Source organism: Hyperoodon ampullatus, assembly GCF_949752795.1.
Source record: "Hyperoodon ampullatus genome assembly, chromosome: 5".
NCBI lineage: Eukaryota > Metazoa > Chordata > Mammalia > Artiodactyla > Ziphiidae > Hyperoodon > Hyperoodon ampullatus.
In genome coordinates, this window is record NC_136918.1 from 87357967 (window position 1) to 87385233 (window position 27267).

Sequence of the window (27267 nt, forward strand, 5' to 3'; positions counted from 1 at the left end):
AGAAATATCCTGTTTTGCTTTTTAAACCAAATTTAGACAAATCAGTTTATCTTGGGCACGTTCAATGCCTTACTGTAAAGTTTATCTGTGTACAGCAGAAGTGAGAAGAGGACCAATGAGCTGAAAGATAACTCAATCAATCCACTTCCTCCGTCTTTGCTTCAGTGCTTCATACAGGAAATCTATTGCCGTGTCAAGTTCCAGAGAAGTTTCTTCTGTTCCAAGTTACTAATCAGGCTGAAACACATAGAGTTGACGGAAAGGGCTAGGAGGAAAGAAGTGCCGTGCTGCTTATGGGCTAAGAGGATCCAGCACGGAGAAGTGGACGAGAGAGAGCCTCACCATGTCCATAGCTCCTTTTACACCTGTGTGGAGGAACAGTGCTGAGTGAAGGGAAGAAAATAAGAAAACAGAAATGCCCTGCACTTGGATAACTTCTGATCTTCAGCTACTACTGATTTTGACTCTCTTCTTAGTTGCAGGTGGGTTTGAATTCTCTTTGGGAGGGTGACAGGAGAATGACTGGTGAGAAACCTGGTCTAAGATTTTCCTGAGCTTTCTTTGCCTTTCTTAGGGAGCAGAGCACGATAAATGCAATCTGAGATATGGGGGGTGGGGTTTCCTTCTAAATTTACTTCACTTTATTATTCTTATTTTCCTCTTTGTCTTATTTTATTTTGTGTCCTACTACACTCTACATCTCTCTATAATTTGCCCCACTGCCCATTTCCTTATTCCCCCTCCCCCTTTTTTGAGTGAGACAGAATTAATTTCTAGTAGCAATTCAAGTCACCTGAAAAAAGTGGCGCTATTTTCGTCTCCCCCTCTTAAAAAACTTAAATAATAATCCCAACCTATTTATGTCCATATTGTTAACAGTATAAATTAGGAAAGTTTATTGCTTTCTTGTCACTTTCGATGACCAGGCACTTTTAAAAATAGAATACGTTCCCAAGCTTGGTGGTGCGTCTGTGATGTAGGTCTGTATTTATCTTTAACATGTGTGGGCTGTCGGAGACAGTTTCTGGGTTAGAAGACACGTTCTTCAACATCTACTTTCCTGAAGGAGTTGTGGAGAACTTGGGGCTATTGCGGGGCTGTCCGAGTTGGTAAGGTTGGTAGAGGGTTGGTAGGAGTGGGAGGGTCTTTTCAGGTTTCACTTGTAGTAGATGGAAGCAGCTGCAAGGAAATATTTGGTTTTAAATTTTATAGTTTGGTAAATGAAGGAAGAAAAGTATTTTTTCTCATATAAATGACTTTAAAATACTGTCTATCTTCCAGCAAAACATCTGTTTTTCTGCATGTTAATCTTACTGGTGAGCACACGTAAAGTAACTATACTGTATTACTGTACTTTTCTATGGAGCATTTTCACATACTTTTTCTCCTCTGATCTGCACAGCAACCCAGTGAAGCAGGCATAGAAGACATTTCTCCATCTTACAAAGGTAGAAACTGAGGCATAGAGAGGTGAAATGATTTGTCCCAGGTTACACTACTAGTTTATGACAGTCATACCCAGTAATAATATACATCTGTAAGCATCACTAAAGATTTGAATAGGCAATTTTCCTCAATACTTAGTCATTATGCTTTTCACTAACAGTGCCACTAAGCCAATACTTAGTTATAAACTGAATGGAGTATTTACTCACTTAAAAAAAAATCAATTGATCTGAATCTTTCAATAGTTGAGGTCTTGTAGAAAGTTTTTAAAGAAACCTGTGCAGGACCCAACTTGGCAGGGAATATCAGCTAGGCAATGAGCTATTTATGTCAAGTTGCACTATGACTTTTGGGTAAAAGAAAAAAGATCAAGATTAAAACATAATCAATAATTTTGAATTTAATGCTTTAAAGGTTTGGATTTTAAAACTATTTCTAACCACAACTAGGCGATACTACAAATATCAAATCTCTGAAGTCTGTGCTTCTATAATTATAGTGTTATCAGAATGTTTAGGATAAAGATATGGAAAAGCAAATTACTTTATGTGCAGTGATTTCGCATGATAAATTCACCATGAAATAATTCCGAATAATGATATGTAAAGCACTTGGGGCATGAGTTTATATCTTTATCACTAATACTTCTTTGTTATTAATGCTGCCAAACAGAAATAACTCACTCTATTATACAAGACAAACTCACAAAGGAGGAGAGCTAATGACTTCACTGTAAACAACATACTATTTTAAAAAATCCACTGACTTTTTTTTTACTTATTTGATTATAAATTCAAGCAGTGTGGTAGTTGATAGGCAAAGTTGGTAGACAAGGTTTATTAAGAAAATACCTGAGAGGGAAAAATAAAAACAATGCTAATCATCCACTGCATAGTAAAGCTCTCGAACCCTATGTCTGGTCCCCTTCCCTCAAACTCCCTTTACCCCACACCACTTCTTTTTTATTTTATTCTATTGTCTTCTAGATTTTTTTCTTGTGTTCAAATTATATTTTGACATCCCCATCAAAATCTTTTATAAAAGATTCTATCTTTTATAAAGATATATAATCTCACAGATATTGAGATTATGAGTTACTGAAAAGGAATCCTCCACCTTTTTTCTTCTTTGGGCTAATTTTGACCATTTGTTATTATCTCCCAGTAGGGGGCAGGCAGTAACAAGAAGGGGAGATAAAAATCATGGCAGGGCTGTTAGGTAGCTTCAGCAGATTTGCAAAAAAACGAAAAAGAGATTAAAAGCAATTGAGAAAAAGAAGGTGTTTGTCCTCATTAATTTGTCTTCTCTTCCTTTTCTAATTTGTGATAGCTGTGAATTTACACATTATAGTAATTTTTAGGTGTGGTTTCCTCTAAACATCCATGCTTAAACAATTAATAAATGAACCAAAAGTCTTTATATAGAGTCTTGTATATAGAGTGTGTGTGTGTGTGTGTATGTGTGTGTGTGGGGGGGGAATAGGGCCTAAAAATTGTTAGCAATCTAAATTAGAGAGATCAAGCTAAGATGAAACAAGCAGAGAACATTTTCAATCAGTCAGTCTTGAAATTGTGTATGAATCTAGTAAAAATCCAAAGATAGGAGAAATTATGGTGGGTTGGACTTATTGAAGACTTTATGGAAGAGATGGGCCTTGAATGATAGGTTTGGATAGATGCAGAAAGGCAGAGATAGAAAGTGGGAGGAGGAGACGTGTAGCATGATCAAAGGCAAGGTTGTTCAGGGAGAAAAAAACTCTTAGCTTGATGGATCAGAGATTGTTTGTTATATGATTGCAGGAAATAAGGCTGAATTTCAGGGGTCCTTGATCTCTAAACAAAGAAACTTGGATACCGTACACTAGTCAGGAAAATAATATAATAAAAAAATATTTTGGAGAAAAATGTGGCAGCGGTAGCTCACTGAGTGGGAGTGGCACTTGGTAAAGCTTTATTTTGAAGCAGGGGCAAGAGCTCCTACCCTTGAGTTTACATTTTAGGAAGGCCCATGATATTACTGAGAGACACTGGCAGCTGAGAAGGGAAGTTTCTTTGCAGGGGAAGATGTTAAATTCAGTACAGAGAGGGCAAACACATAGGATGAAAATCCCTATAAGTACTTGGAAGTATAGCACATCCAGAATTTGTGGATGGAGGATCCCACAAAGAGAGTACACATGAAGAGATAAAAATAATAGAATAAACTCTAGAGATTTTTGGATTTGGATCCTAGGAGTGATAATTATTTCTTCCTCTGTATAACAGAGAGTAAGATCTGAGAAGAGATGGGAAGGGAGACAATCTGCCATATAAATGGAATGCTTCACTTTAAATAAGAGGACAGAAACTCTTCTGAAATTGCAGAGTAAGATGAGAAGCTGGATATAAGGACGCTAATAGGTTGAGGATAGAAATAAGGAAATGGGAACAAATGAGAGTTCCACGGTAGATAAATTCCCTCCCAATAAAGTCATGAGTATTTCAGTTAATGGTGCTAGTTAATAACATAATTCAGTTTTCATTTGGTTTCATGTTGTACCTGAAAAATCAATCTGTACAGTGATTAAAATGTAGTAACTTTTTCTTTTTTTTTTGTGGTATGCGGGCCTCTCACTGTTGTGGCCTCTCCCGTTGCGGAGCACAGGCTCTGGATGCGCAGGCTCAGCGGCCATGGCTCACAGGCCCAGCCGCTCCGCAGCATGTGGGATCTTCCCGGACCGGGGCACGAACCCATGTCCCCTGCATCGGCAGGCGGACTCTCAGCCACTGCGCCACCAGGGAAGCCCAAAATGTAGTAACTTTTAATATATACTTTTGCCTCTTCCCCCTTGTTGTCATCAATACACATTTGATAATTCCTAAATGGGATTAGGGAGCAGATCTGTGGTTATGAAATGACTTTGGACTGTGTGATGCTAATTGCTCCTAAGAATCAAACCATTACTTTTTTTTATAGTTATAAACTTTAAAAGTTGAGTTTTGAGCAGAGAATATTTATTAGTGAGGACCTTTGGAAGAAACAGCTGGAAAGTAGGACAAGGGAGCAGAGGGAGAAGTCCACCAGCAATCTTAACCATGACCCTCATCTGACCCCTCATGGGGGTCTCTAGAGTTAGAGTGGCTCCAGAGAGACTCTGCATTGAATCAAAATGGCTGGAGCTTTATACCTCCAAATTAGTCAACGGATGTGGGCTGCCCTGGGAAAAGTCTGACTGTGTGTGAGACAACTGAGTTGATCTCCGAAGATGCTGAGAACTGAAGGCTGTCTGCTGACAGTGCTCCTAGCAGCAGGAGCAGAAACTCATTCCTCGAATAGGATTCCGCGTACACATACTATCTCCATCATAGCTGCCATTTCCAGGGCTCTTCATTCCTTCCTGAATCTCTGAGTTTCTGTCTGGTGTTATTTCCCTTCAACCTAAATAATTTCTATTATCATCACTAGTAGTATAGTTCTGCTGGTGAGGAGTTCTCTTAGTTTCCTTTTATCTGAATATGCTTCATTCTTGCATATTTATTCTTGCATATTTTTGCTGGATGTAGAAGTCTGGTTGACTTTTTTTTCTTTCAGCACTTTAAAAATGTTGTTTCACCATTTCTGATGAGAAGTTGGCAGACTCAAAACATTGTTCCTCTGACTATAAGGAGTCATTTTTTTTCTGGCCGCTTTAAAGATTTTCTCCTTATTGTCAGTTTCGCCACATATAATGTGTCTATGTATAGTTATTTTCACATTTATCCTGCTTGAGGATTACTGAGATTCTTGAATCTGTAAATTTATGCTTTTCAGCAAATTTAGGGAAATTTTTAATCACTATTTTCTTCAAATATTTTATCTATCAACTTTCTATGCTACTTCATTGCAGGTCCCTATAGCTATTATAGGTTGTTTTTTTCAGTTTTTTTTTTTTCTCTCTGCTCTTCAGATTGGATAACTTTTATTGATATATTTTTAAGTTTGCTAACAATTTCCTCTCTCACTTCTCTTAAGGCCATCCACTGAATATTTTATTTCAGATATTGTATTTTTCAATTTTAGAATTTCCATTTATTTCATAACCTGTCTCTTTTCATTCTGTTGAGATTTTTTGTTTTTTCATTCATTGTGAGTCTATTTTCTTTTATATCACTGTGCATAGTTTAATATTTACTTTATGGTCCTTTTCTGATAATTGCAGTATCTGTGTCAATTTGAGGTTGATTTCCCTTTAATGTTTTTTTTTTCCTTCTAAGAATGGGCCACATTTCCCTGGTTCTCTGTAGGGTGAGTAATTTTGTTTAGATTGTGAATATTAAGTCTTAGAGGCTATGTTCTGTTATATTACTTTGTTGATTTTTTTCCCCCAGAAAACATTTACCTTGGTGGAACTCAAACTAAAAACTTTCTCAGACATTAATTTATTTCATTATTTTTTTAAAATTATTTATTTATTTATTTAGGCTGTGCCAGGTCTTAGTTGTGGCACACGGGATGTTTGTTGTGGCACGTGGACTTCTTAGTTGCGGCATGCAACTTTTAGCTGCAGCATGCGAAATCTTAGTTGTGGCATGCATGCAGGATTTAGTTCCCCGACCAGGGATTGAACCTGGGCCCCCTGCATTGGAGCACAGAGCCCTACCCACTGGGCCACCAGGGAAGTCCCATCTCTTGGACAGTATTTTAAATCTCGGTGCTTTTACCTTTAGCTAGTTGGCTTCAAGTGTGCCCTGCCATGTGGGGCTTGGGGTCAGACAGAGAGGTGGGTACAGTTTATACACAGAATTTAGAACTCTAGCTCTCTGCCTCTCTCAATTTCAAGAGACCAAGGTTGCCCTGAAATTTATCTTCTTGTTCTTCAGAGAACTGTGGGTTTTCTACTAGAGTTTTAGCTGTCCAGTGTCATGCCAACTGCACCCTTTTCTGGGACTAGAAGTGGTAAATATGGGAAACTTTCTTTCTTTCAAGGATTGATACCTCTCAAGAATCTTCTTGCTTTTTCTACTTGCCAGTGGCTTCAAATAGTTGTTTTTCTATTTTGTCCAGAATTTGTGGTTGTTATGTGTGGAAGCTTACTTGTCCATAAACAAAGTAGAAGTTTCTTCAAATCTATGTCTTTTTAATATCATTGTGTTTTTACCAAGCGATATTGATTTAGTTGGTTGTATTATCTTGGACATTTAGATTGAATGTATTATATTATTAAATGACTTTTTGTTTTCTAAATTTCATCCATGCCTTGACTATTTTGGTGTTTTTCATTTTTCTCAAGAAAATCTCAGTCCCCTTTCCCTCGTTTTCTAGATTCTTATATATCTCTGTATTGGACTTAAAGATCCGTCATGAGATATAATTCTAACCACTAGCTATGTCATCTTTAAGAAATACTTGCCCCCCCTTTAAACAGTAATTTCCTCATTTGTGAAATAAAGGAGATGCATGACACTATTGAGAAGTATTGAGTTTTCAGACAGGAAGGATTTTAGAAACCTTCAAATTAAATTCTTTCATTTTATACATGGACAAATAAAGCCCAGAAATGTTTAAGGAATTACTAAAGACATTACCCAACTTTTTAGTCGATGAGCTGAGCTTGGAAATCCTCCATAGCACCAAAAATAGAGGGGAAAATGGATGTGGCAAGTATATGTGGGAGAATCTATGGTTTTTTAGATGTGATGTACTTGAAGTAACAGCAAGCATTCAAGTGAAGAGAAATAGCAGCTTAAGGGTTGAGATTTTTGTTTAGGAAAAATAAGTCAAGGCTAGCATGTGGGCTAGTTTTTCTGTCAGTCAATAAGTAAGTGGGTGTCTGCCATGTGTCAGACACTATGCTTCATGCTGCAGATACTTGAATAAGACAGACATTGATCCTGCTCTCATGGACCTTAGAATCTGGTAAGAAACGTAGATATTAACTAAATCATCACAAATAATTAAACAATACGAAATGTGTAAAGAGAAGTATAAGGTGGCATGGAAATGTGTAATTGGTAAGTCTGATCTGATCTGAGGGTCAGGGAAGACTGCCCTGTGGAAGTGAGGTTTAAGATGAAGATGAGCAGAAAATAGCTAGGCAAGGAGGGTTGAGGGGATGAACATTCCAGAGAGTCAAACAGCCTGTATGAGGGCAGAGGGAGCTAAACTGTGACTGAAGTGGTAAAACAAGGAGAAAGCAACTGTGTCGAGGCCCAATTCAAATTCTGGAGGTGGGAAAGGATGGTGAGAGATGTAAAGGGAGAGAGGAGCAGGCGAGACTTGGGGCAATACCTTTATTAAGGTGCCTGAGGAGACAGGCAGGCTTGCAAATGAGGAGACAGATAGAGAGAAGCACAGGGTAGTGGTAGAGGTGAAGGAAGGGGTTTTAGAGGGAGAGGAAAATAATAGGATCAAAGTACACCAAGCAACTCAGGAACATAAGCACTGAAGAAAGGTCTAAAGTTTGACTGTAAAGGGCCTGGTAACCTTCAAAATTGTGGTTTGAGTGGAAGGGTATAAGAACCACAAATTGCTGACATAGAGGATGGAGTGGGTGGGGGGGAAATTGAGACTGTGGGCTTAGACGGCTAATTCTATGTTAATTTTCTGTCAACATAGGGGGAACCTGAGTGTGTTCAAACTGTATCATTGGAGAACAGTCAGTGATTTGGTAAAGATACTTTCCCAAACAGGGTGTTCGCATATGCAGTTTTAAATTGTTTAGTGATTTCTTTTCTTTGCCCTTGCCATTTTGTTACTTTACCATGAAATACTATGCCATCTTTCCCTACAATTTATCTATTACATCATATGGGAGTATCTGGTTATAGGATTTATTTTTGTGGTATTGACAATTTTTGAAAAAATGTTCAAGTAGTAAATAGTGGTAGATTCAAAATTATTAGATCTAGTTGTTTTTATTCTCCAAAATATCATTCTATCTGCCTTTTATTGGCTCTCTCCTACATGTTACCCAGAGGTTGTTCTAAGCCAGTAATTTTAAGCTAGTTGCCAGACAGAGTCACCCGCAGGGCCTAAAATATTAAAGATACAGTGGTGGTATCTTAAGCCTACTTAATCAGACCTTTTAGGGCATCTGGACTTTCACAAATCTTTGCAGGTTATTCTGATGGGAGCTAGGATTAAGAACACTGTTTTAGGTCTTTCTTCATTACCCAAACTATCCCTGTTGTCCCAGATCTACAGGCTGCTATGGATCAGATTCTGCTCACCTTCAGATTTACCCATCATCCAATGTGGACTTTAACTTCCACAAATGATAAGGTTTCTGAGGGCCAAAGCCTTGCCTTATTCATTCTACCATCCCCAGAACTCTGCACAGCTACCTGAAGCTGAGTACGTATACTCAGAAAACGTTTGTCAACCTAAACTTCCTCAAAATGTCTCTTGCCTCTGTAACCACTCTTGCCTTTTATGCTTCTCTCTCAAAAACCAAGTGTCAGTCTTCAAAAGCAAGCCTCCACTTTGCGTTTGTCTCATCTCCTCCCGCTACCTTTAGGATCCTGCTTTACCAGTTAGCCTCTTTCATTCTTGTAACTTCTAGTGCTCCCTCTTTCTGTCTACAAATATGCTATGTTCTCCTCTCTTCTTAAATACCCTCTCAGTCCTCATAGTTCCAGATATTGCCCCATATCTCTCTTTCAGGTTTGACATGAAAGGATAAAGCCACTGTCCCATTCTCCCATATCTCCCATACCTTCAAGGTCAAACTTCTTGAAAGAGCAAGTCTACATTTGTTGATAATTGCTTCTGCTTGGTCCCTTGCAATCTGTTCTACCCATCCCTCTGTACTATAACACTACTTTCTTACAGCTCCTAAATGTCTCTGATGACCTTGTTAGCAAACCGTAAAGCCTCTTAGTCCTTATTTTAAGACTTTTCATACATGATTTGACCTTGATTATTTCTGTCTTGAAATCTCTTTCCCTGGCTTCAAGACACTGCATTTACTTTCTACTTTTCCTCATCATTTCTGCTAACTTCACTTCCTCCAACAGATCCCTAATTTTAAATGTTTTCAAGACTCTGGTTATGGCCTCTTCTCTAATTTCCACAACAGAGACAGCAATTTGGCAGCCCATGGGCTGGATCTGGCTTGAAGAGACTTTTGACTGGTTCATGTACTATTTTTAAAAATTTGAATTTGTTGCCAATATTTTTAAATTGGGAAATTTTACCCAAAAAACCTGAGATAGTGTCTGGGGTTGCTGTGAGGATTAAGCAAAATGATGTATATAAAACACTTAATACTGTGTCTGAATTTTACAAACATTAAAAAAAATCACTTCAATAATTATTTTGCAGTTTCCAAAGCACTTTCATAGATATTATTTTATAACTTATTTAATTGGCCCCTACAGATAGACTTTTTGGTTGTTTCTAGTTTTTTTTTTTCCTTGGAATTAAAAACTATGCTGGAATTAATATCTTATAACATAAGGCATACCTTGGAGATATTGTGGGTTCAGTTCCAGACCACCACAATAAAGTGAATATTGCAATAAAGTGAGTCACACAAACTTTTTGGTTTCCCAGTGCATATAAAAGCTATGTCTACACTATACTGTAGTCTATTAAGTGTTCAATAGCATTATGTCTAAAAAACAATGTACATACCTTAATTTAAAAACGTTATTACTAAAAAATGTTAACCATCATCTGACAACACAGGGTTGCCACAAAACATCAATTTGTAAAAAACTTAGTAAAGTGAAGCACAGTAAAAGGAGGTATGTCTGTATCTTTGTATATTTGATATGCATATATATTCATGATCTGTCCACTGAACGCACTGACCCTTGTGATCACTGATACACATTTGTACAATATCTTCTATGAGCTAGGGAACAAATCTGTCTTCATTAACTAGTTTTGGACTATGTGATGGTAACTGCCTCAAAAAAATTAGCCCAACAATGTGGCTTTCATTAATACTGTGTCCTAATAAAATGATGCAGACTTTGTGACTATAGTCACACACACAAAAATTATTCCCAGAAATATGGTTTTTATTAGCATTGTATCCTATCCATATTTCTTTTCCAAATGGCTAATTAGTTCTCCTAGTATCATTTATCAGTGATATAAATAATCATCCTTCCCCTTACAAATTTAAATGACCACTGTTATCAGATACTAAATTCCCATATGTGTAGATAAAGCATCTGAGGTTCAGAGAGTAATCTGTGCAAGATTACAGAGGTAATAAATGGAAGAGCCAAAATGTTAGTTGATTTTCTTACTCTAATTTTGGTGGTTTTTTTCTATTTTTGTCTCTGCTAAAACTTTGGGTTTTTACCCAATATTTTGTTTACTGAACACCTAATTAGGTGTTGTCTGCTACTAAATTAATGTATTTTAAAACGTAAATCACTTTCATAAAGTGTAAGACCACGAAATATATGTTGTGATACCAGGATCAATTGTTGACATTATTATGTTAAAAAAAAGTAAGTATTCTTGTGTTTCTTCGTACTTATTTTAATTTTCTTGTATAGTGACATATATAATATATATTGCAGAGTATGATATATGTGCATTTTAAAGAACAATTATACAGTGAATATCTATGTAAATTAAGACATAGACTGTTGCCAATTCTTCCTCAAATATAGCTCCCAAACTTTGCTCTAAAGGTAGCCATTATCTTTTGGGATAATCATTCTCTTTGGTGTATAATCATTCCCTGTTTTTTTTTTACATTTTACCATGTACATATGATGTAGTCCCTAACAAAAAAATTTATTTTGCCTTTTTTTTTGGTATTGTGCATAAATGGAATCATACTATGTATATTATTTTATAACTACATTTATTTACTCAATATTATGTTTGAGATTTAACTATATTTAAGTTTGTAGCTGCTGTTCATTAATATAAATAATTTTTATCATAAAATTTCAAATGTTTGCAAAATAGTTTTTTTCCCCTGGAAAAATTCTGGTGCAGAAATAACAATTATGATTTAAAATAAAAATTTTCTTATTTTGCATTTCAGTTTCTTTCCTTTTTGGAGGCAAGGATCATGTTAATTGAAATATTAAGCTATGAGACAGATGAAGGAGATAGTTTTAATTTTAAAAGGCATGTTCCATTTTATATTGCCAAAATGGCAAACATTTATTTTTTTTTCTCTTCTCTTTCTGTAGGAAACTACATTTGTCTCAGGGAAAAAATCCTGAAATCATTATGGGAGACTAGATTTATAGCAAAAGCTGAAACTATCTTTTTTTAGCTCTGGTCTTTCTTCGGATCCTAGTATATTCCCTCCAGATACATGTTCTCTGCACATAAAAGTACTTTTATTTGGAATGTTCTCCTCTCATTCTCTCTCTTATTAGCAGGTTCTTGTTCATTAGGCCATGTATTAATCACCTATTGCTGCATAATAAATTACCCCCTAACAAATATTTATATTCTCACAGTGAGCCAAGAGTGAGTGAGAGAGAAAACACCAGGACAGAAGCCACAGTCTTTTTATAACTTAATCTTGGCAGTGACATTCTATCACTTCTGCTGTATTCTATTTGTTAGAAGTGAGTTATAGTAAATCCAGCCCACACTCAAGAGAAGGGGATTTTACAAAGACCCAAGTACCAAGAAGGGGGAACAGTAGGCGCCATCTTAGAGGCTGCCTACCATGCCTCAGTACTAGGATAAGTTACTCAAGATACATTTTATGTACTTTTCATTTATTACTATTGCAATTTCACATAATTATTTGATTATTTGGTTAATGTGTATTGTCCCCATTAGATTGAAAGCTCCATGATAAATGGGCATTTATTGAGTGCCTAGCTATTGTAATTGAATAAATAAATATTATTAATGCAGCTTCCAGCTTCCCTCCACCAGTCCAAAAGCTCTTATATATGTGATAGGTGGTCACTAAGATACCATCTCAATGAAAACTAGTGAAAAAAGGCAGAAAAAAACCTATTTCCTTTCTTCCAAAATTTCTAGTAAAATTCGTGCATTACTTTTCAGGTAGCTTTAGTAGAGAAAAAGATCACATGAGTCTGTTATTCCAACCATTCCTGTTTGCTATCTAGAAAATAAAATTTTGGGGAAAATTGGCTATGCTTTCAATTATTCTTACAGGGGTGGGAGTACTTTTAAATTATATATCAGAAAAAAAATTGTAAATTAGGATCCCTTCCCCCGAGTTACAAAGTTTATGGATTTTCTGGCCAATTATCATGGACTTCCACTCGTTCCCAACATGAAAATCAATGCATTAGAAGCAGAAATAGAATTAGACTATTTGGATGACAATTCATCTTATTTTCAGTACCTCTAAAGAAAACAATTCAATGTCTCTTCTTGCTTGAATCCATTCATAACTCTAAAAACTGTTGGGAAATAATACTTTTATGTCTAACCTATATCCACAATATGCAGTTTTATAAAACACAGTACAAACATACTAACTAAAATGTTAAGATTGATATTTTAAGCTTTCTGGAGCCAAAAAGTTATAGTAAAGTTTTCTATACTGTATTTACTTCACGATACTGGTGATTAGAAAAAGTTATGTGCTCAGTATAGCTAAATAAAGTTCTTCCAGCAATGTAATTTTAATTTGCTTTGTGTGATTAAGATCTCAGTCTCAAAGTTGCATTTATTTTAAATGACACTTGAATCTTTAGGAGAGATGTATGGTTTCCTTTTTACTGGGTTTAAAACCTCAGTTTGTAATGTTCGTTGGATACCTTTCACTAGTTATTCCTTACTTATTAAGTAAGGATGACAGTCTGTGTTTTGCAGAGGAGAGAACTAGAGTAAATAAATTCATTTAATTATTTATAATGATTCAGGCAAGAAGCAGAGTAAGAAGCAAAACTCATATCCCTCATATTTTCCTGCCATTGCTTAATCCAAAATCGTCCAGTTCTGTATTTATTATAACTTGCAGAGTTTTAAAGTTTGAGAGCTTGAAACACCAAATATTTTCCTTGTGTAAAATATCAGAATATTCCCACAGATTTCAGTGTATTGAAATATATTCAATATATTTGTATTCTATGTTCCTTTTTTAAAAGAGTTGATAGTAAGTTCATTAAATGTTAAATAACAATAAAGATGACAAGATGCAAAGACCATAATAAGCAATAAGAATAACTTCTAATTAGTTCAATACTAGCATAGAAGCCTCAAGTTTTGGAGAGAAATATCAGAAGAAATGTAAAAATAAAGCTATTCTCCATTATTCTCTTTTACAGCTATATGGTAATTTTATTAGAGCATAGCCAGATACTTTAAGCTACAGTTTTCCTTCAATTTTAGAATTCTTTTAGCTTAAAATTCATTTGATCAGACTCCTTACTGCTTGTTTGTATTCTCCCAAAACTTTGCCAATGAATCAAAGGGCAGAAAAATCTTTAATTTTTTGTCTTCCATCTTCATACATTAGAAATAATCATCTAAGGCACTATACTGACTATTTAAGTATGGCATAATCCATGTTCTATTTTGGTTAACAACAGTTACTGAATCAGAGGTTTTTATTGAGAATGGTGAAATTATCAGAAATGCCTATCTCTAACTTTTTTAGTCAGTAGAGCCCAGCAGAGCACAGGATTTTACAATAGATAAAAACTGTTAAGTAGCACAAAAAAACCATGTGCTGTTTCTGAGAGCCTTTTTCACTCTCTGGAGGAAGCCTTTGGAGTATGGGTTTGCACAGTCAATGCCTATACAGTGTCTATTGTGTGGGTGGTATATGCTTGCTCAGGCATATGACAAGGACGATTTGGGAAAGAAAACTCAAAGTGAGTACTCAAAGTGACTAAGAGGTTTCATTAGTAGTCAAATCACAAAACATCTTACTTCTACTGATGATTTTGACTTAGATGGAAAAGGGTTTTTTTTAAACATTATTTTCAGTGCCAAGGTTTTTCATTTGTATTTTCTTTTATGTTTATTTGTGTAGATGCATGTTCTAATATTATGTGTGTTACAACCTGATGTTTCGATATTATTTTTAATTAAATCTAGGGATAATTTATGTACAATTAACTGCATCCATTTAAAAGGTACATTATGATGAGGTTTGACAGTTGTATATATCTGTGATCATCATCACAAACAAGATACAAAACATTTCTATCATTCCCAAAATATTCCTCCATGTATATTGATAGTCCATCCTTGTCTTCATTCCCATATCTTCAGGCAACCACTGATCTGCCGTTTGTCACCATAAATTAGTTAGCATTTTACATTAGTAGTACTCTTTTGTGTACTGTGTAGTGTACTCTTTTGTGTCTGCCTTATTTCACTCAAGGGAATGATTTTGAGATTCATCAATGTTGTGTGTATTCCTTTTCATTGCTGAATAGTATCCCATTGTATGGATAACTAATCTATCCATTTGCTGACTGGCATTTGGGTTGTTTCTAGCTTCTGGTTATTTGTGAATAAAGCTGCTATGAACATTCATGCACAAGTCTTTGTGTGGACATATGTTTTTATTTCTCCTGGGTAAATACTTAGGATTGGAATGGTGAGGTTATAAATGGGCATGTGTTTGACTTTTGAAAAAAACTGCCAGAAATTTTCTAGTGCAGTTATACTTTTTTACATTCCCATTTATAATGTGTGAGAGTTCCAATTGCTTCACATTCTTGCCAATATATATTATCAGTCTTTTTAACTTTAGCCATACTGATAGGTGTGTAATCATTATCTCACTGTGATTTAAATCTGTATTTCCTCTACGATTACTAATGTTGAACATCTTTTTGTGTATTTATTGGCAATTTGAATGTCTTATTGGTGAAGTGTCTGTTCAAGTAATTTCCTGTTTTTTAATATTGATTTTTAAAATTATTGAATTGTAAAAGTTCTTCACATATTCTACATAGCAGTCTTTTGTTAAATACATGTATTATAAATACTTTCTCCTAATCTGTGGTTTCCCTTTTCATTTTCTTAATGTTCTTTTTCAAAGAGCAAAAGTTTTAAATTTTGATAATGTCCAGTTTATCAAATTTTATTTCATGGTTTGTTATTTTGTATTATAAGAAATCTTTGTATATGCCAAAGTCACAGAGATTATCTCCTATGTTTTCTTCTAGAAGTATTACAGTCTCAGCTTTCTACATTTAAGTCAATAATCAAATTTAAGGTAATTTTTTGTGTATGGTATTAAGTAGTGGTTAAAGTTCTTTTTTTCATCTTACATACGGATATCTAGTTGTTCCACCATCAGTTGTAAAAAAGACTTTTCTTTTCCTTTTAAATTGTCTTAACATTTTTGGTGATAATCAATAGACCACAAATGTGTGAGTCTATTTCCGGACTCTCTATTCTGCTCTATTGAAGTATGTGCCTATCCTTTAGCCAATGCCAGACTGCCTTGATCAGTGCGGCTTCAGAGTAAAGCTTGAAATTAGGTAATATGAGTCTCCCAGTCTTATTCATTTATTAACTGTTGCTTTGGCTATTCTAGGTTTGCACTCCCACATAAATTTCAGCTTCTTAGTTTTCACAGAAAAGGCTACTAGATTTTAATTAAGACTGTGTTGAATCTGTAGACCAATTTGAGGAGAGTTGACCTCTTGAGTCTTTCCATCCAAGGACAAGGTATTTATCTCCATATATATAGGTATTCTTTAATTTATCTCAGTAATATATTTTGTAGTTTTCAGTGTATACGCCTTGTGCATCTTTTGTTAAATTTATTCCTAAGTTTTTTCTTTTGCATTACTACAAATAGAATTGATGTAAAAATTTTATTTTCTAATTATGTGTTGCTAGTATATAAACATATAATTGTTTTAAAATATTATTAGCATTTTAATACTATGACCGTACTAATTTCAATTAATTCTCGGAGCTGTTTTATAGATTTCTAACAATCATGTCATCTGCAAATAAAGACAGTTTTATGTTTCTGTTTCTGATCTATATGCCTTTTTTTCCTCTTGCTTTATTGCAATCTCTAGAACCTGTAGTACAAAATTGAAAAGAAGAGCAGAACTTCTTGCTTTGTTCTTGATTTTAGAGGGGAAATATTTCATTATTTGTATGATGTTAGCTATAGGATTTTCATAGATACTCTTTAACTGTTTGAGGAAGTTTATTTCTATTCCTAGAGTTTAAAAAATCATGAATGAGTGGTGAGTTCTGTCAAACGCTTTTTCTACATCTGCTGAAATGATCATGTTTTTTCTCCCTTATTGTGTTAATGTGGTCAATTTCATTGATTTTTTGAGTATTCAATCAACATGCATTCTTTTTTAATCAACATGCATTCTTTTTTTTTGCGGTACGCGGGCCTCTCACTGCTGTGGCCTCTCCCGTTGCGGAGCACAGGCTCCGGATGGCAGGCCCAGCGACCATGGCTCACGGGCCTAGCCACTCTGCGGCATGTGGGATCTTCCCCGACCGGGGCACAAACCCGTGTCCCCTGCATCGGCAGGCGGACTCTCAACCACTGTGCCACCAGGGAAGCCCCAACATGCATTCTTGAGAGAAACCTTATATGATCATGTTGTATTACAAGTGCTAGATTTGATAATACTTTGTGAAAATTTTTTGTCTTAAAGTTTATAAGGGTTACTGCTCCGTCGTTCTTATTTGTAATGTGTTTGCCTGGTTTTGGTGAACAGTTTATTCTACACTCATAAAATGAGTAGGGAAGTGTTCCCTCCTTGTGTATTTTCTGAAGGGGGTTTGTGTGTAGAACTGATATTACTTCTTTATTAAATGTTTGCTTAAATTTGTCAGTGTAGCCAATCTGATGGGAAGATTTTTATCAACAAATTTAATTTCTTTAATAAGTATAAGGCTCTTCAGATTATCAGTTTAATCCCAAATGAGGTTTGAAAGATGTGTCTTTCAATGAATTTGTCCATTTCATCTGTTACTGAATTTGATTAGCATAAAGTACTTAATATTTGCTTGTTATTCTTTTCATGAATGTATTATCTATGTTAACGTCCCTTCTTTCACTCCTGATATTTGTGTTGTTTTTTTCTTGATAAATATGGTTATTGGTTTATAAATATTGAAGAACTTTTCAAAGAACCAGCTTTTTTTTTTTTTTTTTTTTTTGGTCACGCCACGGCTTGCAGGATCTCAGTTCCCCGACAAGGGATTGAATCCGGCCCCCGGTTGTGAAAGCACCGAGTCCTAACCACTGGACCACCAGGGAACTCCCAAAGAACCAGCTTTTGATTTTGCTAATTTTTGTCTTGCTTGTTTTCTGTTTTGTTGCTTTCTGCTCTTCCTTTTATTATTTTCTTCTTTCTCTTTTGTTTTTAGCTTCTTTAAGTGGATTTTAGATATTTCTTGTTTTGTAATTAGTATTTAAAGCTATTAATTTTTCTGTAAGCTGTTTATTTTTGTTTTAGCTGCATATCACAAAATGTGATACTGTATACACTTTTATCTGTCCCTCTTCTTTCACTTAACAATATGCCCTGGAGATCACTCCATAATAGTAATATAAAGATATCTCTCATTCTTTTTAGGAGTTTCATTATACTTCATTTTGTGGATGTCCCATAATTTAGACAACTAGTTCCTTATGGGTGGCTATTTGGGTTATTTCTAAAAGTCTTGCTATTACAATGTTGTAATGACGAGTCTTCTGTATACATATATTTTCATACGGTTGCCTGCATATCTTTGGGATAGATTCTGAGAAGTGATATGGCTGCGTCAAAAGGAAAATGCATATGTAACTTTGCTATTTACTGTCATATTTTCCATTATCGAATCGGTAACATTTTACATTCCCACCAGCAGTATATTGGCATGCCTATCTCTCTACAGTTGTGCAAACAGAGTATGCTGTCAAACTTTTGGGTTTTGACGATCTCATTGGTGAGAAATGGCATTTCTGCATAGTTTTAATTTGCGTTTCTTTTACCATAAATGATGCTGTGCTTCTTTCTAAATGACTAAGAGACATGTATACTTCTTTTTCTGTAAACTAACTGTCCATATCTTTAGTCCAGCTTGCTATAGGGTTGTGTTGACCTTTATTTTAAACCCACCTTGAGCCAGACACCTGCAAGGGAGCTGTGCAAATCACTCTTCTAAGCATTGAGGATGAAGAATGAACAACATAGATGAAAATCCCTGCCCTCCTGGAGCTTACAATCTTGTGAGGGAGTGGTGGGTTTGGTCCATGAATTTTGGCAATTGTCTCAAATCTTCCTCCTTAGCTTAACTATTCCCATTCAGATCCAGCATTCATAATGCTTGTATCCATGTGCCATTATAATCCTGATTTTATGGACTTGCCTTTTGATGTGCTTTTTCAGACCGTTGTCCATCAGTGTTTCTACAGAAACATGGCTTGGACTTTCTTCTCCAACTCTCTCAATTTGGGTAGTGTATTTATCCTGGTGTATTTCTTAGGATCCAACCCTTGGTTCCTACTCACTGCAGGAAGAACTACTCACATGAAAATAATTGGGCAATTGGAGCAGCTTATAAGTTGGGCGGCCTTGGCCAAATTGCTTCATCACTGTGTATCTGTATTTCTTCATCTCTAAAATGAGGATGATAATACCTGTCAATGTGGAGAGACTAAAATGAATAACATGTGCAAATTACCAAAAATCTGTTTCTAACATGAGTGTTCAAAAATTATTATTTATCAATGTTTTGTAAAAGAAAATGGTAGCTAAGAGAAGTAGTGTATTCAAAATTTCTCCAGAAAAACACTGTGCACTGAATTTTACTGTAAAATGTTTCTCTTTGCTGGACAGATACATCCATTGTAGATGCATTAGAAGTGTATCATTTCCTTGTGAAAACTTTTAGGAGTGTTGTGTCTTCCATAGTTAGAGCCCGCCAATATCCAGCCTCAATTCTAATCACACATCCAGTTTTTCTCACATAATGGCAATATAATACATAATGTGTAGTTCTTTGAAAATCCCATGGTTTCATCCCTTCCTCTAAATGTCATTCTTTGTGCAATTTTCTTTTTCCTTCTACCTTCCTAGAAAACTGATCTTCTAAGATCCAGCTCAAATATCATCTATTGTAGAGTCTTTCCTAGTCTCTTACTACTGCACTCTTAGAATGAAACATCTTTTCTTTTTATCTTCTGGACACTATGTATACTGCTATCATCATACCAACAACTTTATGTTATTATTGTTTACATAGCTAATTTCTCGCCTGGACCTTAGGCTCATGGAGGGAAGAAGCTATTGTTTATTATGATGTCTCTATGCCTAGTGAGTATTTGCCAGGAGTTGATACGCTAAAAATGCTTGTTCTCACTTAGAGCTCGCCTTATAAAATTTGAACTTAATAGACAGTTGTCTATATGATGTGATCTCAACAATGTTTAGGAAGCTCCTTTCTTTGCTCTATACCAGCATCCAACCAACACATCACTTCTAAACTTCTTCTACTTCATCACTGGTGCCTGAAAAATCTGTACCAGATAGTAAAACACTTTTTCACAATTGGAGATAGATTAAATGCATATAAGCCTGGGAGAAGAAATACTTTGACTTGAATATAAAGACAGGAGGGTGGTAAGGGGCACTCTGGACTGAAAGTAGGGGTATGCCGAACAGGTAGGAAGATCAATTCAGAAGTTCATACTGAGACAAATTTTTCTGAGACTTTTGCTTGCCTGTCATAATTTATGTATTTATTGGCAACTGCAACCCTAAAATAGCCCAAAGGATGTGAAAAAATGTGATTTTAGGCAGGAGTCAGAAATACTAATGCATATTCCTCTCTTTACTCCATATGTCTTTTCAGAATGCATAAGTGCAGTAATGGAAGATCTTGTTACATCAAACAACTCATTAATGCAGCAGATGGTCAAGGATAATTACAGTTGGGGTAATGCTCACCTTTTAATGATAATTCTAATAGAAGAATGCTTGATGCTTGTATAGTTTTCATGTATAGTTTTACTTTTTAACCCCAAGGTAGGTGTATTAGTCAGGGTTCCTGAGATAAACAGAACAGGATGTACATGTGTGTTGGGCATACATCCTGTAGAGAGAGATTCAGAGAGAGATAGAGATAGAGATAGAGATGAGAGAGAGAGGTTGTGTTACTTTAAGGAATTGGCTTACATGATTGCAGAGGCTTGACAAGTCCAAAATATGCAGGGTAGGCCAGCAGGCTAGAGACCCAGGGAAGAGTTGCAGTTTGAGTCTGAAGGCAGACTGCTGGCAGAGTTCCTTTTCCCAGAAGGTTAGTCTTTTTCTATTAAAACCTTCAACTGATTGGATGAGGCCCACCTACATTATGGAGGGTAATTTACTTTACTCAAAGTCTACTGATAAAAAGTACCTTCACAGAAAAATCTCAAATAATTTTTGACCAAGTACTTGGGTACTGTGTCCTAGCCAAGTTGTCACATAAAATTAACTGTCACAGTAGAAAAATGGGGGAGAAAGAGGGATGAACTATTCTTCTCAATTCTGGTTTCAAAATTCTTGAGAAAGTACTCTGATTTGTCCTGCTGGGTGAGGTGCCTACCAATGGACCAGACAATTTTAATCAGGGTGTGGCATCTGGAAGGAGGACTATCATCAGCCCAACTCATGTGAGGTGCCCATGATGGACGAATCCATTATGACTAGGGAATGGGTGGAGGCTGCGTTACCTTGTACAGAATAGTTTTACGTATAAAATGAGGTGTCACATAAATGGGGAATCATTGATTAACAGCTTATAAATGTAATTTTCATATGTTCAGGTTTTTTTCCATATAGTGATGGAACAGCTTCTAATTTCTCTTTTTCAAGGATTTTTGTGTAACTTTAGTTATGGTTTGTTGATTTTCTATCATGTTGCATACAAGTCTTGTGGAGAAATAATGGTTTTCACTCCATTTAAATATCTAAAATTGATTTCACCTACTTTCCTCTGAATATTTTCTAGCTTCAACAATTACTTCATCTATGGACAGAAAGCAGAGCACTGTAACACCTCCTGCAGAAGGTAGTATGCTGTTTGTTTGTTTGTTTGTTTTTTGAGGCCAGTACTGAAGCATGGAATGTTGAGCTTCCTTAGAAACATAGTCGATGGTCTGGACCAAGTCCAGCCTTGTGCCCAGTTGAAGAATATGGTGATCTGAATGCTGTGGGATGAGGGACCTGAACGACCTCACCCATCTTCCCCTAAAACAGTTCAATTCCACTGGAAGACTGTGGAGCCTTCTCTATCAGGCACTGTGCTAGGCTTTGTGGGGAACATGAAGATAAGCAAGATGAGCAAGACTATCAGAGAGCTCACAGGGAGCTCAGTTTTGTGGGGGAACCCCGACAGGAGCACAGTTATCACACAGGCAGAGGAGGTAAGCACTCACATCGAGTGTACCAGGAGTGTACAGAGGGAGTGATTAAGCATCAAGGCTTAGAGAAGGCCTCACAGATGATGTAGCATGTGAATCAGGTCTTAAAGGTAGAGTACTTTAATAGAAAAAGAGCATCATGTAGGGCACCTTAGAGAGTGAAAACGATGTGAGAAATGACATAGAAATGGAATTGTGCTTGGTGTTTTTTTCTGCAGTTTGGGGGAATGTAGTGGGTGATAAGATTGCAAAGTGAGTCAATGTGAAAAAGAGGGCTTTCAAAGCCAATACGAAGACATTTGAACTTATTCTTCAGACAGTGAGAGATCTCTGGAGGGTTTTAGAGTTGAGGGAATCACATCTGTGTTACAGAATGAAGTACTGGCTGCAGTGTAAGGTATGAACTGAAAGGAGAAGGGTTTTGAGACGGAGAGAGAAGTTAGGAGGCCTTTGCAGCAATCCAGGTACATGGCAATGAGGACTTAATCTAGGCTATGGTTGTGAGAAAAGAAAGGAAATGCCCCAAAGCCAATAAGAATTTGTCAGTGTGCATAAGGCTGGATGAGACTGGAAGATATTCGTAGGCAAAGGATGCAGAAAAGATGGGATGTGACTGCTGGTTTGGGAGCAGAGATGAGAATCTACTATCTTCTCAGTGAAGCAGGAAGTGAAATCACCCTAGCTGATCACAGGAGCATATGGAGAATATATCTGTCAGACAGGTGCCAAACCCACTGAGTGTTGTAGAGGTACTGGCCATTGTGTAACTTATCACAACAGGTATGAAAAAGGAAAGAAGAGGATGAAGAAAGGGTGAAAAAATAACAATAACATAAGAACTATCATTATAGGTGTAGGGTGATTGACTGAAGTTTATAGAATGGAGGAAAGTGAAAGAACAGAGAATATCTGCAGTGCTTGGAATCCTCACCATTAGAGTTACTTCTTCGGATACTGTGCCCCTATTCAAATACATGTTTGTTTGATTAGCAAGAACTTTCTTTTACAAAAATGAGTCAGATACTGAGGTTAAATATTAAAGCCTTATACTGCTTATAAGCTAAACTTCCAAATCCCAAGAACAACAGGACATTCACAACTTGCTATCTCGCCAGTCTCTTATTTTTCTGGTTTTATCTTAATCACGATTCCCTTATGCACATATGTGCTTCCCACACCCAACCTCTAGCAGTTCTCTAACAAGCCATGTTCTTGCTTCTCTCCAAGCCTTTGCCAAATTGGACTTTCTTGCTATGAGGAGATGCCACTTGGAGTGATGGGAAGAGCATGGATTTGCCTGCCCTCTTAGATCTGCATTAAAATCCTCCCTCTTCCTTCATCTAGTAATATGATCTTTATATGGCCATGAAATGCAAAGGCTTGAGTACATCACAGAGGGGGAAGATGACACCAAAAGAGGATAGGAGAAATATTAAATGCAAAGTTTAGAAAAAATAAGCTTCATCCACATAAAAATTTTGCCATACCACAGCTGGTTCTGTTCATGTTAAACTGATGAAATCAATGATGCTCTCCTTCGTTACAGGTGACTTGTGACAGATACACCTAATCACCTGTCAGCAAACCCCTTTCTGTCAGGTACACATGTCAGCTCATGGGAAAGCGTGAGCTTCTACATTAGGAGATGCTTGCTGGTTTTAATTTGTACTTTAAAATATGGAAAAATAGGTCAATGCTATATTTAATCCTGATAATGATATTGAATGTATGGAAACAAAATCTGTGAGCAAGGTTCACAGCAAACTGTCAGGGAGTATATGTGTGAATGAATAGGAAGGAAGAGGAACTCACTGAAAGGCCATATTTGACACTATTACATGCTTGCAATAAAATCCTTTTTATAGAAAATTTACAGAGGAAACTAATCCTTGTTTTTGCATTGATTTGTATTTATATACTATAGTACTTTTTTTCTAGAAAAATACTTCTAAGCATCTCTTACCACTTGGCATCATCATTTTTCATTTTTGTGAGGTGGTCAAACTAAAGAAATTACAGATTATTTAAAAATCTGTTTATTTTTATTAGTTAATTATTTTATTTTATTTTTTTTTTTGCGGTACACAGGCCTCTCACTGTTGTGGCCTCTCCCGTTGCAGAGCACAGGCTCCGGATGCACAGGCTCAGCGGCCATGGCTCACGGACCCAGCCGCTCCGCGGCATGTGGGATCTTCCCGGACCGGGGCACGAACCCGTGTCCCCTACATTGGCAGGCAGACTCTCAATCACTGCGCCACCAGCGAAGCCCTTATTAATTTTTATTGGAGTATAGTTGCTTTACAATGTTGTGTTAGCTTCTACTGTACATCAAAATGAATCAGCTATACATATACATATATCCCCTCTCTTTTGGATTTCCCTCCCATTTAGGACACCACAGTGCATTAAGTAGAGTTCCCTGTTCTTTACAATATGTTCCCATCAGCTGTCTATTTTATACATGGTATCAATAGTATATATGTGTCAATCCCAATCTCCCAATTCCTCCCACCCCACCCCTTTCCCCCTTGGTATCCATACATTTGTTCTCTATGTCTGTATCTCTATTTCTGCTTTGCAAATAAGGTCATCTATACCATTTTTCTAGATTCCACATATATGCATTAATATATGATATTTATTTTTCTCTTTCTGACTTACTTCACTCTGTATGAAACTCTCTAGGTCCACCCACGTCTCCACAAATGACCCAATTTCGTTCCTTTTTATGGCTGAGTAATATTCAATTGTATATATGTACCACATCTTCTTTATCTATTCCTCTGTTTATGGACATTTAGGCTGCATCCATGTCCTGGCTATTGTAAATAGTGCTGCTATGAACATTGGGGTGCATGTGTCTTTTTGAATTATGGTTTTCTCTGGCTATATGCTCAGTAGTGGGATTGCTGGGTCATATGGTAGTTCTATTTTTAGTTTTTTAAGGAAGCTCCATATTATTTTCCATAGTGGCTGTATCAATTTTCATTCCCACCAACAGTGTAAGAGGGTTCTCTTTTCTCCACACCCTCTCTACCATTTACTGTTTGTAGATTTTTTGATGATGGCCATTCTGACCGGTGTGAAGTGATACCTCATTGTAGTTTTGATTTGCATTTCTCTAATAATTAGTGATGTTGATTATCTTTTCATGGCCATCTGTACATCTTCTTTGGAGAAATATCTATTTAGGTCTTCCACCCATTTTTGGATTGGGTTGTTTTTTTGATGTTGAGCTGCATGAGCTTCTTGTATGTTTGGAGATTAATCCTTTGTCAGTTGCTTCATTTGCAAATATTCTCTCCCATTCTGAGGGTTGTTTATTTGTCTTGTTTATGGTTTCCTTTGTTGTGCAAAAGCTTTTAAGTTTCATTAGGTTCCACACGTTTATTTTTATTTCCACTACCCTAGAAGGTGGATCAAAAAGGATCTTGCTGCGATTTATGCAGAGTGTTCTTCGTATGTTTTCCTCTAAGAGTTTGATAGTGTCTGGCCTTACATTTAGGTCTTTAATCCACTCTGAGTTTATTTTTGTGTATGGTGTTAGGGAGTGTTCTAATTTCATTCTTGTACATGTAGCTGTCCAGTTTTCCTAATACAACATTGTAAAGCAACTACACTCCAATAAAAATTTATTAATAAAAAAAGAGTGAGATTGATGTAGGTATACTGATATGGTGATAGGTCTATTATATATCAACAAAAAAGCAAAAGACTTAGGAAAATATACACAGTATGATATGCAATATACATCTCAATTTATATATATATATATATAAATTAAAATATGCATGTTTGTATGTAAATACATACTGAAGTGTGCATATTTACATCTGAAAGACAGAGCAAGTGCTTTTCAGTGTTGTTTTGTAGACTTAGGAAGTACATCTGAGGTGTTAGGAAGAATAAAGGAAATTTTTATTCTTTATATAAATAAATAAAATCTGTTGATTTAACTGATTTTGTGATTCTCTGAATAAAAATTAAACAAAATAATTTCCACCTTGTTCAGCCTGATTGCCATCTTAGCTGTTTTTAATGAAAGTACCATATCTTTCCACATTTATGTTTGTCTGAATTGCCACCCTTAAGGATAGGTGTTTAGTTTTGATGTTACTGATTTTTCACTTTCATCAGAACTTAGGAGGAGAAAACCACATCACTAATTATTCAATTTTTCCCCCCCTGAGGAGCATGAGTTGTATGATAAATCTAATAGTCTCTGAAGCCAAAAGATTAGATTTAGAAAACTGCCTTTGTCTTTTAATTTAGATTCTGCATTCTCATCTGTTTGTCTTATAGATCAAATCTCCTGAATTAATTTCATAACACTTTAAACAATTTTGTCACATATATAATTCATGTTGTTTTCCTAGTGATGCATAATACTGGAGGAAGTTGGTTAATCTTTGGATGGGTTTAATACTTTATGTATACTTCATGAATGTTAATTTCTTACGTAAGTCTAATATTTCTGGAATAAGACCATGCAAAGTAATGTTCAAGTACAATTTCATGTAATATGCTGTGAATAAATTTTAACACTGAAATTCTTTATCAAGCTTTTCTCTTATTATTCTCTGTTTGTGCATGTGTGTCTTTGTGTGTGTGTGTACAGTTAACACTTCACTATCAGTACTAGTGGGTACAAAGACTGTGCTCTCTTGCCCTCTTGTGCTGTGGACAAGTATACTGCTAACAACATGGGAAATAGTCCTCAGAGACAAGTTGCCCTGCTTCAGAGCCTTCAGGGGTGATACAAATGAGACCAAGGGAGGAAACTGTACCGATGAGAGAATAACCTGGGCCTCCAGACTTGACGAGAATCCTGCCCTTCAGATTGATCCAGTGGCCATCACTCATGATGGGTATTACAGGTGTCAAATGGTAATACCTAATGGGAATTTCCATCGTGGATATCACCTCCAAGTGTTAGGTAAGGAACGTCATATATTGTGGTGTTTCAGATAACCAGATTTTGGGCTGCAACAAATCTCCGAATCCCATGTCCCATGTGTTAAGACTGAAGCATTTCCCTTACATTTCTGCAGTGCCCCCTGAGGTGACCCTGGTTCAAACTGAGAATGGAACTGCAGTGTGCAAGGCAGTTGCAGGAAAGCCAGCTGCACAGATCTCCTGGACCCCAGAGGGAGATTGTGTCACTGAGCAAAAACGTCACTGGGGCAATGGCACAGTGACCATCCAGAGTACATGCTACTGGGAGGGCCGCCATGTACCTAATGTGTCCTGCTCTGTCTCCCACTTGACTGGCAACAAGAGTCTGTCCATAGAGCTGGATCAAGGTTAGTAATTTTTCTAGTTTTGTTTTTGATCTTTCCATTCTTTCAGAAGAGTTACCTTAAGAAGGAAAAAGGAGTGTGCAGAGAAATTTCATTCAAGGATGTCCTTTCCACCCTCCACTTTATCTCCCTTTCCTCCTCAAAGTAAAGAGATTGCCTGGAAGAATAATATAAAAATTTATTGTAAAAAGTCATATTATCAAATGCAATTTATTCTACTTCTTTTTTCGGCCATGCTGCACAGCTTCCGGGATC

At 36.2% G+C, this 27267-nt stretch overlaps 1 protein-coding gene across 1 annotated transcript in view; it reads left to right on the forward strand.

The window, feature by feature from the left end:
• Nucleotides 1-415: 415 nt before the first annotated feature.
• The window catches only part of CD200R1 (CD200 receptor 1), a gene marked incomplete at both ends in the record, with an annotated part of 31976 nt that continues 5124 nt past the window's right edge, over nt 416-27267 (forward strand). The window contains 5 exons of the mRNA XM_079705470.1: nt 416-482; nt 20164-20247; nt 21301-21360; nt 26331-26648; nt 26764-27015. Of these exons, the coding sequence (XP_079561596.1) occupies nt 416-482; nt 20164-20247; nt 21301-21360; nt 26331-26648; nt 26764-27015 (781 nt within the window). The remainder of the gene's footprint in view (nt 483-20163; nt 20248-21300; nt 21361-26330; nt 26649-26763; nt 27016-27267) is intronic.